The 18761-nt window shown below is 36.1% G+C and overlaps 1 protein-coding gene across 9 annotated transcripts in view; it reads right to left on the bottom strand.

Moving 5' to 3' along the window:
* The window catches only part of CEP112 (centrosomal protein 112), a 357419-nt gene that overhangs the window by 93039 nt on the left and 245619 nt on the right, over window positions 1–18761 (bottom strand). For all 9 annotated transcript variants that reach the window (XR_012154913.1, XM_073311620.1, XM_073311622.1 and 6 more), the window contains 2 exons: window positions 16091–16153; window positions 11163–11312 (listed from right to left, as the gene is read on the bottom strand). Coding sequence is in view for 8 of the 9 variants with exons in the window: in XM_073311620.1 (XP_073167721.1) it covers window positions 11163–11312; window positions 16091–16153 (213 nt within the window). In the remaining variant the exon portion in view is untranslated. The remainder of the gene's footprint in view (window positions 1–11162; window positions 11313–16090; window positions 16154–18761) is intronic.

The raw sequence follows: 18761 nt of genomic DNA on the forward strand, positions 1-18761 counted from the left end.
AATGGTCACCATTAAAAATTTACCATTGGTCAACAGTTACCACTCAGTGGCATTACAGATGCAACAGTTCCCCGATCTATACTTAAAAAAAAAAGAAATTAGCATAATAAACAATAAATATTCATGTTAATAAGGATCATTCTATTCTTCTATGTATTTATCATTTCAAGAAGAATGGTTTGTTCTCTTTTGTCATGTTTTTTGTTTTTTAGTAAGTTGCGACTAAATTCACGAGAACTTTGCATGCACAGAAAAGCCTGCTGTAATACTAGATTTGGTATGTTTCCTGCCCCTTCCTACTAGATCTATTTGAGGTTCAGAATCATAAGCAGAACTATTGTGCCAGCAGAAAATGCTAAAAGGGAATCTGAATATTCCTAAAATCAATAAAAACTTTAGCAAGACATTTTTCATGTATGAAGTTGAAGTCCTCGGTGACCCTCCTCTGCTGATATGCATTCATCGGATACCATCATGATTAGTCAACAAAGGATCACAGCCTATATTACTATGAAAAAGCTTGCAAATAATTTGTTACACAAAATAACATTGTAAATTGTGCATGTGTGTTGCATGTCTGTTTCTCTTTTGGAATACTCCAGTGTAATATGGTATTAGTTTATCTCACCCTTAGGCGGGTACAGTTTGTATATATAAAAAAGTATTGAAGTATATGTTGATAACTAAACCTGGCCCGTATGTTAATTTGCCAAAACCTATAACTTGTGTTATTGTGCCAAGCTTTCAAATGTACCTATGGAGTAATAAATGTTTGTGACCTTATGGAAAGTTTGCTTTGAAGATGTTTATTTGCTTCAGCAATCTTTTGCTGGTGAGTATACAGTTCATGCATATTGTGTTTCCACCTACACTGCCGGAAGAGCCTCCAAGTTGAGGCAGTTCCAGAAGAGAGAAGGAAGAAGGCAGGATTCCAAAAAGTAATTGGAAATGGAATAAAGAACAACCTTTGGAAAGTCAACAGAGTGCTATGCACAGACTGTTTTACAGGTACCTAGCATTTGGAGAACATTATATACTTTATCTTTTTTTTTGTAAGCAAAGTCACAGACTTTTGAGCAAGAGTTCTTCCTCTCAGTACCTATTCCTGATACAAAGGCTGTCTGAAACATGGTTTCTGGGTTCCCCCCTCAATTCTTTCTTTCCAAACCTAGCATTCTCCCCAGCATGTGTGTCCCAGTGCTCTGTGGGAGAGCAGATCCTCTCTGAAATGCAGGGAACAGACAATTGACCATTCTATTATTTTCCCCTGAGTGGCAGCTTTTAAGAAACTAATTTCCTTATATCACAATTTTTAAAACACTTTTTTTCTACCCTTCTTTACTGGTTCATTGGTTAAACTGTTACATGTATCTCAAGCATATTATTTTAGTTAGTAGCCATACGATGACTTTTTATTCACATACTGCTAATAGCTTAGGGCCAAAGGCACTCCAATGGTTACACTAAAGGTGAGTTTGGACCACAATATTTAAATCTTATGGTTTTAACTACTAAAAGCAGTGACCTTCTGGGTTCTTTTACCTTTCTTTTCCCATTCTTCCATGGTACAATTAGAGTGTACTAAGCCATTAACTAAAACTGCAACACTAGCTAGGCAGAATTTTATATTTATAGGTCTTTTTCTTATCTTTCATAATCCTTGCACTGGTAGATACAATTTTGGGTCCTCCCCTCCCGGAACTGGCAATGAATGAAGAGAACTTCATGTCATGCAGTAGGAAAAGCAAAACATTGAAGACGACAACAATAATGCAAGAGAAAGTGAAAATACAACTTCAAGAGCTGCTGGAGAATAGTGGAGTGCAGTTCAGATAGTAGGCAAGTACCAGTTCTAGCCTTTGGTAAAACTTGTAAGTATTATTTCGCTGTTGGCCATGATAAGTTTTTCAATGTGTTGAGACATGAAAAGTCAAGAGAAATGCCAGAGAGCAAAGCTAGCTGCAGGAAAAAAAGATGACTCAGTTCTTTGTCTCAGAAAGCATGTCAATGACATTATAAAGTGCTTACAGATGCTCAGCAATTCAGATTGCCTGATTGGCTGTACATTTGAAACCATGTCATTCTGAAGAGAAGATACTGTGCTGCATGCAATGGAACGTTTTCTTTAACAGGAATGTGTATTACTGTGAAAGGGAACAGGGAATTTTTTTAAATTAAAATGTCAATTAAATTAGATAATTGTGCTTTAAAGTGAACTTTTATGTCAACCTGAAAGAACCTGTGTTTTCACTCTGACACGAATCACAGAATTATAGAATCATAGAATGGTAGGACTGGAAGGGACCCTGAGAAGTCTTCTAGTCCAATCCCCTGCACTCAAGGCAGGACTAAGTATTATTTAGACCATCCCTGACAGGTGTTTGTCTAACTTGCTTTTTAAATATCTCCAATGATGGAGATTCCACCAATCTCCACAGGCAATTTATTCCAGTGCTTAACCACTCTCACAGTTAGGAATTTTTTCCTAATGTTCAACCTAAACTGCCCTAGCTGCAATTTAAGCTCATTGCTTCTTGTCCTATCCTCTCAGGTTAGAGAGAACAATTTTTCTCCTTCCTACTTGTAACAACCCTTTATGTGCCAAGACAGGCTTTTAAGACACCCAAGACAATAGACTCAAGGCAGTTGCATAGCTGAAAGATAGTTCATTCTCCCAAAAACAATAAGCTTAGGCCAAATCCTTAAGTCCACACTCAGGCAAAACTATTACTTATGTAAATGAAAATATTGACTGAGGAAAGACTTCAAAATGTGGCCCATCATAAAGGCGAAAACAGAAAATCCTTGGGATACTCAATAAAAACCTTTTAAATTTTACTCACCACTCCATAGGGGATGAATAACTTTCTTTGCTGGGAAAAATATCACTGGGTCTTTTTCTCATGATGTTTTGAAGGATGATGATCACAGGTGAGCAGCAGATAATGTGACTGAGCTGGTAAATTTTCAGGACAATTTTATAAGGCTGAGGTTCAAGATTTGATGGTTTTGGGCTTGCAGTCTGTTCAAATACTATATTCCTTGCTTAAAAAACACTGCAATGGTATTATTATTAAAAGACTGAAGTTACAAATTTAGAAATACAGTTCCAGAAAATGATGTGTTATGACTAATAAATATCCTGTACAACTATATGGGGCTCTATGTCAAATTGCTCATTAGGGCAATGTTTAGCTACAAACGTAATTTAAATGGACTTGAGACTCCTTTAGATAATCTTATTGCATATTCATCTCAGAAAGAGACTTCTGATGATTGACAGAATTTGGCATGTTTGTGGATGTAGAACCACTAAAAACAATAAAACATATTCTAGCCAGATGGCTTACAGAAAGGAAATCAGTGTTGACTGCAGCAGATGAATTGTTGATCTTTTCTTATGGGTAAAGATAACAGAAACAACAACATTAGCTAACTTACAAAAATCACAGTAAACTTTACACACAAAAATAATTATGAATAAAGTGGTTTCTCATTGGATGAAGAACAGAACAGGTATGTTATGTAGGATACTCAAAACACAGATACTCAACAACATTACAATCCTACTGCATCAACGCACATCAGATAAGAAGGCAACTCAATACTCATTTGACATAAAAGAAGTCATAGGGTACAAAAAGCTGTGATCAATGTTTTCATTTTTGCACTAAACATTGCTTGCATTTAGTAATTCTTTCATAGCTTGCCAGTTACATCATCGTCACAACATTCTGAACCAATGACCATGACATTTTCATCTCCTTAGGCACAAAGAGCATCAGAGGGAATGGTGAACATGTACAGTGTTCCAGTGTTCCCAACGACATTTTAAAAAAACAAACAAACAAACCAACCACAGTTGGCAAACTTGTTGGCATACTTAACGAAGGGACAAAGAATTGAACTCGATGAAGATTCAACTACCTTCTCACTGCTGATGGTAGACTCACCAAAATAAGTTTGAATCACATTGCAAGTTTCCCCATACAGCTCCAACATTAACCTGAAGAAGGGCTCTGAGAAACATAAAAGCTTGTCTCTCTCACCAGCAGAAGCTGGTGCAATAAAAGACATTACTTCATCCACTTTGTCTCTCTAATTGTTGGTAACTGTGCTTTATCTGTTTTCTGGGCTATTGAATGAGCACCTTTCATGGCTACCTACAGTTCCTTGGCAGAAAAATTTGTGGACAACTGACTGCAGTTCCGATAAAAGTTTTCTCTTAAAAATAAAATGTTCAGACAATCAACCAACTTTTAAAAATAAAAACAGTCATTTTGTGAAAGGAGTAATTTGAGTATGAAGCAAGGAAAGAGTCCTCCTAAATGAGTCTCTCAAAAGTGGCACAGTGCACAAGTGTAAATCTACTTTACTAATATCCTCCCAAACCTGATGAGTTTGTCCTCTTTGTTATTGATCATTTGGTATTCTGGAAATAAAATCACTGAAACAGAACAAAGCCAGAGGATAAATGTCCTTCAGCTTTAAAACAGAAAACAGCTCAGCTTACCCTGCCTGAAAGTTTTCTTTCGATAAATGCCTGTTTCACCTCAGCATTTATGTAGCAGCAGGAGATCATTATTCAGACACACCATTTGCTTCCATGGGCTTTCTTACAAAATTAAGCAAAATACTTTGAAAATTTCTTGTTCCTTAACTGTGCTTCCGACATCTAATTTTCAGGGAAAACTTCCAATAGTAGATAACAATTAGTGCTACAGGTGACAAATGTGGCTAACTAATGAATCAACACTTGCGAAACCACTTGGCAGATTATATGATAGAGCAGAAATAGTTATGGCTTCCAAAGTACCCCTCTCAAAACATACAACATAATGCAACCTAGCAGCCTCCTTTCTGAGACACATTAATCGTGTAGTAAACGACCTTGAATATTTTTCCTTTTCCAACCACTGAAGTTGTCACAATTCTCCATTAAGTTTGACTAGATCTACTAGAATTTTGGAATGTGTATATGTTGTTGATTTTATATATTTTTTCTGTTAAAAGGATCCTGACGGTTTCCAAACTCATTCCAATGACAGGACACTACATGTAGATTTAGTGTTGCTTGGTTCCTGAAACTTGCCTCATAGAGGCGAAGAATGCTCTTGGGGTTAAGGCACTGAACTGGAACTCCAGAGATCTGGGTTCATCCCTAATACTGCCACAAACTCACTGTGTATCTTTGGGCAAATCACTAAATTTCACTGTACCAGTTCCCCAAAGCATTAACACTTTCTTTCTCCCATGCTTTATCTTGTCAATTTAGATTGTAAGCTGTTTGGGGTAAAAAACATCTCTCTGTGTTCATGCACTGTCTATCACAATGGGATGCCAGTTTTGGTTGCAACCTCCAGACACTATCTGGAATATAAAGAAACACACAAACACACACTGGCTTGCCCTGAACCTCTGACATTACAGAGTGCTACAGTGAAATTCTAAGATGTATGCAGAAGACAAATGGACAGAATGGTTTAGGAGGGTTTTCCATAGCTCACCGAGGAGCTTAGACATGTTTCTTATAAAAACGTGAAACATTATTTACTTAGCATGGCTGATAAGAAAACAGAACTACAGGAAAAATTAGCATATTCAAGAGGTTTTAAAAAGCATGGCTGTTCCAACGTTCAGTATTTGTGACAGGTTTGTAAATACTACAGGTACATTTTTGCCAACTATGTTCTGGAAATAAGGTGTCAGGCGCCCTAACAAAAATATTCTGAATGCTTTAAATACCCTAAGGCTTAAAATAATTTGTTTTATTTTAAGAAGGAACCAAACATGAAAGGGCAAAGGAGAAGGGAGGATTATCCAAATAAAAAAAGAAGGGCATACAGCCAGCCATGCAGCCCTGTTGCAGAATGTTATAAGATGTGCAGGAGTCTTGGGCTAGAAGGCAGACTCGGAATCCAAGTGCTAAGCCCACAGACTCAGGGCTTGTCTACATGGGGAAATGTCCGGCATAGCTATATTGGAATAATTATTCCACTATAATTTTACCAATATAAATCCCTCAAATAAAAGTGAACAGTGTCCGCTCAGGGACCTATATCAGTATAACTATAGCAAAGTAATTATTCTGGTATGCCTGGAAATTTTCCTGTATAGACATGCCCTCAGACTAACATATGCATCAGAGACAATTCTTTTCCTGTCCCCAGATGTGACAACACCCAGGAAATAAATGGTAGTGATGCAAACAATATATAAGGTGCACAGAGGTACATACTATTTTTTAAAAACGCTACTGTGTTCTAAGTACAACCATTTCTGTCTTGGCCCCATATTTATAACTAAAATATGCTTCTGCATTTTTTTTTCCTTAAAGTAGTTAAGAGACACTGAAGGAAAATGGTCTTTTACAATTATTGAAACGAAAAGATAACGCCATAAGACATTATTTCTTAGAAAACCCTGGAGTCCCATTTATTAACAGACAGCAATTTGGTGCTAAATGGGGTAAAATACAAACTGAGTGTTGCCCTGAAATATTTTGCCAACAGATCACAACATGCTAATGAGATTTTGCCCAACCTTATGAATATTAATTCAGGTGGACAGAGTTCTCAACAGAAACCCTGAGTCAGTGACAAAAATCTACATAAAATAAACGTTCCTCCTTATAAGGAAAACAGAATATATTTTTTATTCAATTCTACCTTTCCCACTTTGTGCTTTCCAGTCTTAATGTATGTTTAGAGCCAATTTTGTGATGTGGAGACTCCACCTAATCATTAATTGCCCCCCCTAAAATCCTTGAAAAACAATTTTGCAGCTCTAAAGCACTTTCCTTAAAAGGTTCCCAGAGCATTTCACAAAACATAAGGAATTAAGGCTCAAATTTCAGAAGTAGCCTAAGAAAATAAGGTGCCCAAATCCCACTGAAATTCAGTAGGAGTTAGGTGCTTAACTCCCTTAGGCACATTCTGAAATCCCAGCTTAAAGCCTCACAAAAACCTTTGCAAGGTCAGCATTATCCCAATATATATCTGAGCATAAGCTTTCGTGGTGTTTGTAACTCTAGAATTCAATTTCTTCGTTAATCTGCCAGAGCCCAAACTAACTGACTTTAAGGGCACAGTGCTTAGGTTTTTTGGGTTGGATTTTTTTTTTTTAGTTTTAGCAAGGGGTGGGTTAGGAATAAGAGTGGTCCTAGGGGAGTATCTGTGTTTTATTAAAAAGAAAAGGAGTACTTGTGGCACCTTAGAGACTAATAAATTTATTTGAGCATGAGCTTTCGTGAGCTACATCCGATGAAGTGAGCTGTAGCTCACGAAAGCTCATGCTCAAATAAATTGGTTAGTCTCTAAGGTGCCACAAGTACTCCTTTTCTTTTTGCAAATACAGACTAACACGGCTGTTACTCTGAAACCTGTGTTTTATTAATGGCAATCCATTTTTTGGATTGGTATTAACATATGATTCAAGCAACTGGTGATTTTCCCAGTTTGTATATTTTTATATAGTACCTAGAATTATTAGGATGGAAGGCTTTTATACCTCATGTGATATACACAACACACATCCACACAGGCTGGGATCTTCAAAAGGGCATAGGGGGAAAAATACAAGCGCATACACCTATATAAAATGCATACAATCCCTTATACATGTAAAGATACATACACAAAGTTATCATTGAGGAGATAAAAACACGACAAAACACAAATCACAAAAGACAGTAAATGTTTTATGTGCAGACTGAATTTAAGTTCTTTGCACAATAAAGCATCAACAGATCTTTGATGAAGCTATTTATGTCAAAGTTTAGGCCAAAATTAGGCCAATACATCGATAATTAGTCACCTAAATATATAGTCCCTATTTCTCAGATATTCAATATCTTATCAGGCCCCTTTCATTCAGGTACTTAATGTTAGACACTGAATTCTGAAAATGTTAGCTTAATGAACTTGATTACCCTACAAATCATAGGATGTGAACATGACCTTGTAACAAGCTGGCCAAAGGACTCTCTGCGACACCCAGAATCTCTTTACTGGCAGTCGATTTCCCAGTATAGGCAAAACAAACAAACAAACAGTTCCTCGGTCTACTTTGGCTTACAGCTCCCAGGGTCTTCCTCCCCCTTTTTACCTCTTCTCACTGCTCCTGGTTCTTGCAGCTCTCAGGCTCTGAGGAGTCTCTTTCTTCCCCTCTAGGGCCAAGTGCCCTCTTTTAACCCTAACTGGGATCAGCAGACCAGGCACACGGTGCACAGGTTCTGCTTCCTCTGAAAGGGCCAGTGGCACCCTGTGACAGACCTAAAGGTGAATTGCGCTACTATGTTGATGGTATAAAGAAAAGAAGATTGATTAGATGGATATATTTATAAAATAAGGATATTTTGGTAGAAACTTGGTAGGATAGTAGACAATCTAGAATTTAAGGAGAAATGCAGAATCACTCCATAAAAACCTTTTGTTTTTTAGACTGTGGGGAAGGTACATATAAAACTTTACTTTTAATGACGGGAAATGTTTTCTCTTTCTCTGTCAATTTCACTAAATTTCTTATTTTGTGTGTCTGACCGAAGGTTTTGTCATCATCACTGGAAGCAAATTCATCTACTGTGACATCCCCATTTGGAAATCACTCAAGTGATCACTCAAGAAACATCTCAGAGCAACTCAGACTCTCTTCAAGAATGTTTTTCCTTTAAAAGGTAATAGTAATTGAAAGGTCTCATGAGATGTCACCTAATTCCGATAAAGGAGATTGCAATATGTCTGTTCCTCAATGTTTGTTTCAATCAACAATGCTATTTGTAGCAAATACCCCTGTTTCTGACAAGTCTTCTGAAAAATTTATTTCATATCATCTATAAAATGCTTCTTTATCTCTCAAGCTCTTCTACCTCACTATATATTATAATGCAGGTGAAGTGACAAAGGCTAGATTTCTAAGAGACCTACTTTCGCAAATGAGCAACTTTATGCTCTAAACACAAATTGGGGGCTAGGGCCTTTATCCAGCAGAACACTTGAGCACATGCTTAACCCTAAGCATATGAATAGTTCTGAAATGTGCTTAAGTGATCAGTGCTTTAAAAGCCTCTTTTCTATGTCTCCAGGCATGTTTAAAAGCAGGTCTCCTTGATAAGAAGTCTCTGTTTGGACATCTGCCCTCATGATAAGGCTCCTTCAGTACAAGGGCTTTAAAAGAAGGACTTGTTTCCAGTGCAGTATTAGTAATGCTAAAACAGACCTACAGAACTCTTGGTAACACCTGGAAACTTTTCTCGCAAACCAAAGGACTCTCATGGAATATGCTCGCAGTGTGAGATCCAAAAAGTTCCTGAGGACCCAGTGCTGCAGCACAGTGCAGAACTCCCCTTTGGCCCCTTTTGGTTACATTATCCATACTTTTCTCATTGTATATTTTTTGCTCATGAGGATGAAACATGAAATATATGATAAATGCACACACAGTAAAGGATTCACATTAAGAAGGTCATACAATTATTCAATTATTAATGTTTGATATTTAGTAGCCACTCAATTATTTCCCATCCTTCCATTTTTACTAGATTGGTAAAATAAATTACTTGATCTTGCCATAAGTTTAACAGTGTAATTTGCTGAAAAGTAACAGATCCTCAGAAGAAAATAGATAAGCATTTTGGGAGACTTTTTTTTTTTTTTTTCAACATATGCCATTCTAGGGCACATAATACATGAGAATTGTTTAATATATGCATATTTCTGATGATTTAGAGCACCCTTTGAAGTCACAAGGTTTCTTGTATATTCAAAAAGTCACTTTTAAGATGAGAGATTCTTGATTAGACTACTACTAATACATAGTTTTCTTCATTTAAAAATAAATTATGTTCCAAAAAATTGTAACATGTGCCTTAACTATATTTGGTTTGGGGGTCACTGAGCTAATAAGAGCTACTTGTAATAATCAGATTTACGTAAGAGATTACAATCAACATCTATATACTAACACCATTAACAGAAGAGACTAGAGAATGATAGCAAAGAAAACTTTCCTCCCTTTACACAAACATACAGGAAAAATATCATGAAACAATTTATGAAAACAAAGTGAAAGGGAACATTGTGTAGACAAGATAGCAATGTCAATGAGAATTTCATTACACAAATTGTTAAAATATGGAGTACAAGATCAGCTGTAGCCTGGTTCTGATAAAGTAAACTTCTGTAGAGCTCTCTCATATAGCCCAAGCCCCTTCCCCTAGCAAAACAGCTTTTTTGTTTAATACAAACAAAAGCCTTTCTTACAAACATAGGAAGAAGAGGTTTCTCCTTTTAAACTATGTTTATTTATGAATTTTAGGTGCAGACCCTCACAGATTAAATGTTGCTAGGTTCAGAAACTCATCTGCTGTACTCTGTTCTAAGGGGAGGAAAATGCTTTAACTAGAAACTTCCTACCATCTGAGCATCAAAAACCAGGAAAAATGCACTTCTGCTTATGTAAACATAATTTCTGAAGTCACTGGGAATAAGGCTATGTCTCAAGATCAGATTTTCAAAGCTTAAAAAAGAAAAGATAAAAGACTGGAGAATTTAACTATTATTTTTATATTATGCAGAAATATAATGAAAGAGTTTGGTACAAAAGAATATATATTTAAAGATGTGCTTAATTCCATTCCTATTCAACAAACCCCTTAAGCATGTGCTGAATTTGGCAATGGATATGTTGCTGAACCAAGGCACTAATTCAGAAGTTGAGCAAGTGGGCCAGATTCTGAGCTAGTGCAAACTAGTATAGCTCTTCTGAAGTCACTGGGGCAGTGCTGATTTACAGCAGCTGTAGATCCGGACCATTTATAAATGCATACAGAATCATGCTGAAAACATGCTTAAATATATGAATGAGTTTATATGAGAATATCTTAAACTAGGTCTCCAAGAAAAAGAACAGGGTAGTTTCAAACATTTGCTTCATGTAAATGGATTGGACTTGCCAAAAAGTGACTTTTTATGCAGGCATATGAACTGCTAGAGGAAAGTTAGATTGAGTCACTGGATACATCAAAGTCAAAGTCCAGTGAATGTAATTACTGAATGCTGTATGAACAAGAATGATACCTGCATTCATTTGCCTACTGCCATGATTTCAAATTTTAATTACACAAAAACAGCTACTAGCATCAGTGACTGAACTCCGCAGATTACCTTGATTGCTCTGTCATTATCTCTAATCATCTGCTGCTTCTCATCTTCAAACTTTTGTACAACATCCTGGAGCCGCCTTTCTGCAGCAAGCTGCTGCCGGCTGCTCTCCTCTGTCAGAGAGGAAATGGTTGTCTTAAGTTCAGCTACAATCTAAAAAGAAAACAGCATGCTAAAACTCCTTGTTCAGTGAGAGGTATGTATTTTGCATGTATTTATACTTGACACAAGAATGGAGTTGGCAAACTCCACTGTGCAAACTAAATATTTTAAATTAACATATTACACACTGGCAAGCATGAAATTCCACACAGAGGAAAGGAATATAATAAAACTGTGAATGGCATAAAACTGCTGAACACAAAATATTTGGAAGAGTTTTCCACTATAACATTCCATAATATTTACTCATCAGAACAAAGCACATCTGTGATCTCAAACATATAAGATGTTTCCAGTTTTCCACTTCATTGAAATGACTTGTTGGGATTTTTAGCAGGGCTTCAGAACTTTCTACAATAACAATATAAATAACAATATAACAATCAAAGAACACTGAAATAAACATGCTAATAGCTCTTTGTCTGTTTGAAAGGTATATCATAGTTGATACTGTAGATAAGAAAAAGTTGTACTTTACATACTTCACTGAAATGTTAAACTCGACAGGGCATCCCTGTGTTGTTGGGAGTAATGTATTTTATTTAACAATAAATTTGAGGTCTGGTTCAATGCCCATGGACTTTTTACATGAAACACCCATGATTTGTTGACTATCTGAAATCTAGTTGTTTTACCCTTTTTATCACTGTAGAAAGCCATATTAAGCCACACTTTGGGGGCATATATTATAGAAAGCTATGCTTAGACACAAGTGGCCTGATCCAGCAAAGCAGTTAAGCACATGCTTAACTTTAAGCATGAGAGCGGTCCCATTGACATCAATGCAACTACTGATGTGATTAAAGATAAACTGCTCTATTAGGGCCATAGAGTCCAATCCTGAAAACACTTAAGCATATGAATAGTCCAGTGATAATATGGTCCAGTAGTACTGTACTACTCACACATGCTTCAGTGTTTGCAGGACTGGGCCCCTAGACTGTGAAGAGACACAACTATTTTAAGGCCACACTATTTAATTTATTTAGGAGAAAAACGGGAGCTTTCAGATGTATATCTGATAGGATTATAAATAATGTTATAAAATATTTTTAAATAAAAATATTGGAATCCTGGGGAGAGGCGAAGGGAAGTAATTTTTTGAATGAACGTATTGTGAATTCATTTCCCTACAGTTTGCTAATGGATGAAAACCAGGAAGTGAGATAGACTATAAATAAAAAGTGAAACTGATCCTGCCCGTTTCAGTCACAGTGGACAGAAATGCCAAAATATACAAATGACAAACTGCAAAATTAACACTTCTTATCTTGTTAATAATCTAAACTTTTATCAGTATCCAGTTTCATATGGACAGTATCCCTTTGAACCCTTATTTAAGTGACAACTGATTAGACTTAATGCTTTCATAATTTTTAAGGGGCAAACTAACTTGTCCGGAAAAACATAAGGGCACAGATATTGGAGGAATCTCTAATTCCTGCATCTACATGAGCAGGGAACATTATGGGGTATAAATATCAGTAACTTCTGTAAAATACAAATGTAAATTAAGAGAAAGGCAATATCTATCAAGAATGATAAATGATCAAAAATGTTCTCCTTTATGTGGAAAATTAAGTTTTACATTATTTGGGTATTATTAGGTGCCTGCAGTAACAAGGAAATTATCTTTGAAAAGGTAAAAAAAGATTATAAATGACCAGATGATATGGAGCAATATAAGAACCTACATAAGAACTTGCTATCCAGTCCTTTAGAAATGTTCAATTCTATATTTAAATACTGAGAGAACGTTTTCTACCAGTAAAACCAATGGGCACAAATGTAGAGCTAATTTGAGCAAATACAACTCCACTAAAAGTTTACAGTCTGAATTCAGCAGCAATATAAATGGTAGAGTGGGTCAGAAAATTAGCACCAAACTGGCATTTACGGGGTATTTAAAATGGAAGAAGAAGAGGGTGGTAACAAATGTAAATTGCACTCGTTTGACAGAAAATACCAAATAAGTATAAATTATATTACTTTGCCATTTACAACCAATGGGTAGTTATATCACTATGGATCTGCTGAATTTTGTCCATTTTATTTTGGGTAACAAAAAATAATAAGTTGGTTAAAATGCAGCAGTAGGAGAGGAAAGCACTGACATACTGGTAGACTTCCTCTACTAGAAGTTTACTGGATTAAGAACCTGGACATACATAAACATTTTAAAAATGTTTTAAGAAAATCTTGACAAAAGTTGACAGACAAGGAATGGCTTTGGGCAGTAATTCTCAGGGAAAAAAATCTAATTGTTTATTCTGTATAAACTTCAGAGAGAATTTCCGGGAATATCCTCTTTGTGTGGGTGTTAAAAGTGAATATTCCAAGAGGCCACAGAGAGTAAAATTAGGCTGATGTCAGCAACATAACCAAATGAAAGTTACAAATGACCTATTATTAACGTTAAGCTACAAAAAATATATTCAAACAACACTAAGGGTCTGATTCAAACCCACAAAAGTAAAGGAATTCAGAATGAAATCCCATCTTTAATTCTACCATTGTGTCAAATAACTGTAGCATACAATGTATGGTCTGTAAAATCAGACACTGTTTAGAAACCCCTTACAATGGTTGTCACAGAATCACCAAAAGTAGAAATGTAAAAGATTGATTAGGTCATCTAGTCCAACTCCCTGTAATAAAGGACATTCCTTATAGTATATTTGTTAATGCAATGTCCAGTCTCATTAAATGGGTCTCAAACCACTTCTCTTGGGAGACTATTCCATAGCCTAATAAATTTCATTACTATGAAGTTTGTCCTGATCTTCAGTTTAAATTTTCATTATCTTAGTTTCACAGTTTTATTCCTTATTACTCATATACTCTCTTTGTAACATCCTAAGCTATTTCTCTCCCTCCTTGATGTTTATACCTTTACATATTCAGAGCTGTTTAGATATCCCCCACCTGCCATAGACATAGCAACGTATTACAGAGTTAGTAGCTAATGGAACTTTAAACTCAGGCCTGAATTTCTTTACATTGATGTCAAACTTTCTGGATTATATCTATCTATTTTTGAGGTTTTCTTTTTATTTCTCTTCGTGGTGACATAACAAATGCAAGAGGATTTTATAAAAAGACTCTTAAGGAAGTTTTTAAAGTTGGCATTCTAGTCATTCATCCCACTTTCATGTAAATGCATGCACAGGAAATATGCATTTAGATTATTTTAGAAATGCATATTATTTATCTAGACATAACTATATAAAACATATTTACAAAGTTTTTTGATAAATGTATAGTGCCCTAAGTTTTTAGTGCAGCAGACGTGAGAGTCCTATCATATCCCACCACGGTATTTATGTCCACAGTTTTGGTGATGTTACTTTGAAAAGAAAGACTTTTGAAGGTAAAAATTCAGACTCATTATTATTAATAAACTGCAACATGTTTCTGGCTTAACAGTAAAAGAGATTATTTGAAACTTCCATGTTACTGCCTAGTATGTGGAACCTTGAAACATTCTTTATATTTGTTGGCATTAAGGGAATATTTGACCAATATTACTTTTGCTGAGAATAAACCTTTATAACGAAACAAGTCTTCATTTGTGGTTGTGAGACTCTTGCTTCTCAGAGAAGAACGATGGCTACATGCAAATCCTCATGACAGTTTTTACACTATTAAAATTTTAACCTTCAATTGCATCTACATATTCTATCATTGTCTAAAACCATGCACTAGGAGCATTTTACTGGTATGCTGTACCAATATACTACACTGGCTAAGTGCTCCTACTGTTGGCGCAGCTTATACGGACAAAGCTGTGCTTTTCCTGGTATAGTTTATTCTACCACTACCTCCTCCTGCACCAAGCAAAGGAAGCTATACCAGTAAAAGCGCAGTTTTGACTCTGTAACTGCATCTACACTAGAGGGTTTTGCTGGACTAGCTATCTCAGTCATGGGTCACACCTCTTCACTCCCCCGATCAACCTAGCTGGTCCAGCAGAAGTCTGCAATGTAGATGTAGCCTAGGTTTCAATTCCATGCACAAGTTAAAATGAAGGTTTAAAGTACTCAAAAGCAATTGTGAAGAATTGCTTACGACCGCCATTTTTTTGATTGACTTTAACTGTAAGGGTAAATTGAATATACATTTTCAGTTCCCACGTCAAGGGTCATCAAAAAACCATTTTACATTAATGAACAAAAACTCCCTCCATTAAGAAAAAGCAGTTAGCTTTTATGTCATGATGTAATCTAGAATTCTTTTAAAATGTTTTGGATGTTAAAAAGCTGTGTCAGCATTCAGCAAAATGATTGGATTGGTTAAAGCCCTACAAACGGTGAACATCAAAACTGCATAGTTGGGCTCAAATCCTGTCATCAGATATGTGGCCAAGAACCACCTTGTAATAGCCTATACACTTTATGATTATGCAAGCAACCTTTGCTGTTTTTACAAGATGCATGTTATGCAGGCCTGCATACAGGGCCAATTTTGCCTGAGTTCTCATTAACTGGCAGTGGGAGTCAATGGTGCTCATGCTCCCGGCAGGATCTGACTCCCAATAGCTAAGAAACAGCAAGCTTAAAAAAAAGGCTTAAACTGATCCATTTAATTTTCTGTTTTTTTTTTTAAGTAATAAAATTTGGGAAAGGCAATTGATATTTGATTTTGGGGGAGTAGCAGGGAGTTTTGGACATAAGAAAAATGAAGTTCCAGAATAGAAGTAAATACATTTTTCATTTTAAGTTTCCAAACCAAGCTTACTAATTTGAGGTTTTTGTTTTCATGTTGCCTACCTGTGAAGATTTGGCCAACTTCTGACTGTATTCCTTTTCAATCTGCTTCAACCTGCTGTTGGCCTGAAATAGACACACACACACAAAAGGAAACCAGATTAGCTCAGATGAAGAATGTGTACAGACACTTTGCCACTGACCCCTACGCTTGGCACCTCATCTACATGCCTATCACTAAGCAGCTGGGATCTGTGCCAATTCCAACGCCCTTTTGTGGCAGCCAGAAAACCACAAGGGCTTGTCTTTGATCTAGGGCCAACTATTCATCACTTAAAAGAGAGGAAAAATTGTACCTCTGCTGCCAATTATTAGAAAAACATAAAGGCTTCTACGGATAAAAAAAAAAGGAGGGGGAGAAAGAGAGAGAAGTTTATCAGGATGACTTCATCTCTGTTTGAGGAAAAAAGGGAAGAAAAAAGCCACAAGTTCCAGTGGAAGCTGTGAGGGTTCAGTGTGACATGTATTATATGATTTCATGTGCCAGCTGATGTCTGCAAGCTCCTTTTGTCAAATCTTACATTCTTTTTTAAGACTGCTGCTATTAAACTGAAAATCAAACCCAAGATGCATCAGAACCATTTGGGCCCTCTGACACACAGCTCTTTCCACCTTCTGGCATATCTTTCATATCTCAAAGATAAGGAATAAAACAAAATTGGAAACAAGGCCACTCTTTTATCACAGGTAATTGAGAAGCAGGTGTAACTGTAATCTAATGAAAAAAAAACACAGCTTTTAAATTCACTAAGGACACAATTCTGAAATGGGTTGGAGTTTTAAAAGCCATTGCTGTACTATATCCAATAGACCTGTCTCAAAATGTTTCCTCATAAATGTTCTGTTAATGGTTCTAGTATTCTGGGTTCTAAAATCTGAGGCTAAACATCTGAGAAAAATGTATCTTTCAGTAAAAGAGTACTCTGAAAGCTGAGTTTTGAAGCAAGACTACAGTGAGCAGCCTTTCAAAGTGATCTTATGCAAAAAGCTCTGTTCACAACACGACAGAGGACAGAATCCATCACAAAGCCTTAATGCAGCAGCTGGCTCTGTGCAGGCAGACCCCAGTGTCAATGTGGAGCACTGCTGAAGCCAATAGGGCTCTGTATGGGCATAGGGGCCCTGTGTGGAGCCAGTTGCAAGACTGGGATTTAAGGCTCCAAATCCTGTGAATGCATATGCATGTATCTTTACTCAAGTGAATTGTCTGATTTACTTCAATGTGACTACACATGCTTAAAGTTGCAGACATGCGTAAGTCTGCAAGATCAGAGTCTTAATGAATATACATTAAAATAGTACAGAAAATGTGAAACAGTTATTCTAGTAGAATATGAAACCTTTAAAATCAATGCCCTTCTAAATGCTATTTTTAATGTAAAATATATTAGTCAGTTAAGAAAATTTATATTTCACCAAAATATTTCATTTTTAAATCCCAAATTTCTTCCGATTTAACTAGTTCAAAGTTCTAAGATGCATAGATGTTTCCATATTTAACTATTGCATGGTATGAAATATCACTGCTCTAAAGGACCATCAGAAACACTTTTCTAGTGAATGAGTATAATTTTTAAGTCCAAGGGAGATGAGAATGTTACCATTTAATTGAAGGACTAATCAAGTATTCTATATCATGATTGGATACGCTACCTCTACATCTGTGCCTAAGATCCTATTAATTTCTCTAAATACTGTACTGTGTTCCTGAAGTGAAGTAAACTAAGATTCTGAAATAACAGGTGAATTACATTTAAAAGTAATCTGTTTATCTAATTTAGGTCATCTACTGAATATGGGGTCCACTCAGTCCTAGTCAATATATGACATAGTCATAGGTTAATTGTAGAAGAATTTGTTGTGTGGAAGCATCTACATCATACAGTTTGTTCCAATCTACACTTTTTTCTGTATTTAACACTTTTTTCCTTAATAGTCTTCTGGTTTCAGATCACTTATTGCCACCACTGTGCATCATAAAATTATTGTAACTGGCTGTTTATCTTTAGGGCAAATTAAAAAAAATACTTACAGTAGCAGAAAGATTAAGTTACTTTTTACTCTCAAAGATTTTTCATACATACATATAGATAGATAGTGTGTGTGTGTGCGCGTAGAGAGAGAGAGAGGTGTTAGCAAGACAGTGCAAAGAGTGTCACATTAGTCTTGTGTTCACTCTTAATCAGCCTGAGACTGGAGGACTTCATCTCTCATACAGTCAACTTTATAACCTCTTGAACCCAAAGAAGAAATCTTAATAAACAACACACACAGCCACACATACCCATAACCTTCACAAACATATTAGAACTTGTTAGTCCACACTGAACCGAGCTGGGGCAGCCAGTTTGACAAACAATGACCAAAAAGATCTGAAAAAGAAACTTGCTAAATGTCAAGGCTTTACTCCTAGCAGAGTAAACCTCTATAATACTGTTTATAGTAACCTGATTTAAAATTAACTCTTGTATTTAATTTTTTAAAACTAAAGACATCCTAACAGCTTTAATAAGATGGAATCAGAAGTGAAAACCAACCCTTAGTAGCTCATTTACTGCTTTTCTTTAAATTCATCAATTTACCCCACATTTTTATATCCATGTTCAAGCCTAAACTTTCTCTGAGTTTTCCATGTTGAAGCCTAAACGTTATATCACACTGGTCAATCAAACTG

The sequence above is a fragment of the Lepidochelys kempii genome, chromosome 14 (assembly GCF_965140265.1).
Source record: "Lepidochelys kempii isolate rLepKem1 chromosome 14, rLepKem1.hap2, whole genome shotgun sequence".
NCBI classification, from domain to species: domain Eukaryota; kingdom Metazoa; phylum Chordata; order Testudines; family Cheloniidae; genus Lepidochelys; species Lepidochelys kempii.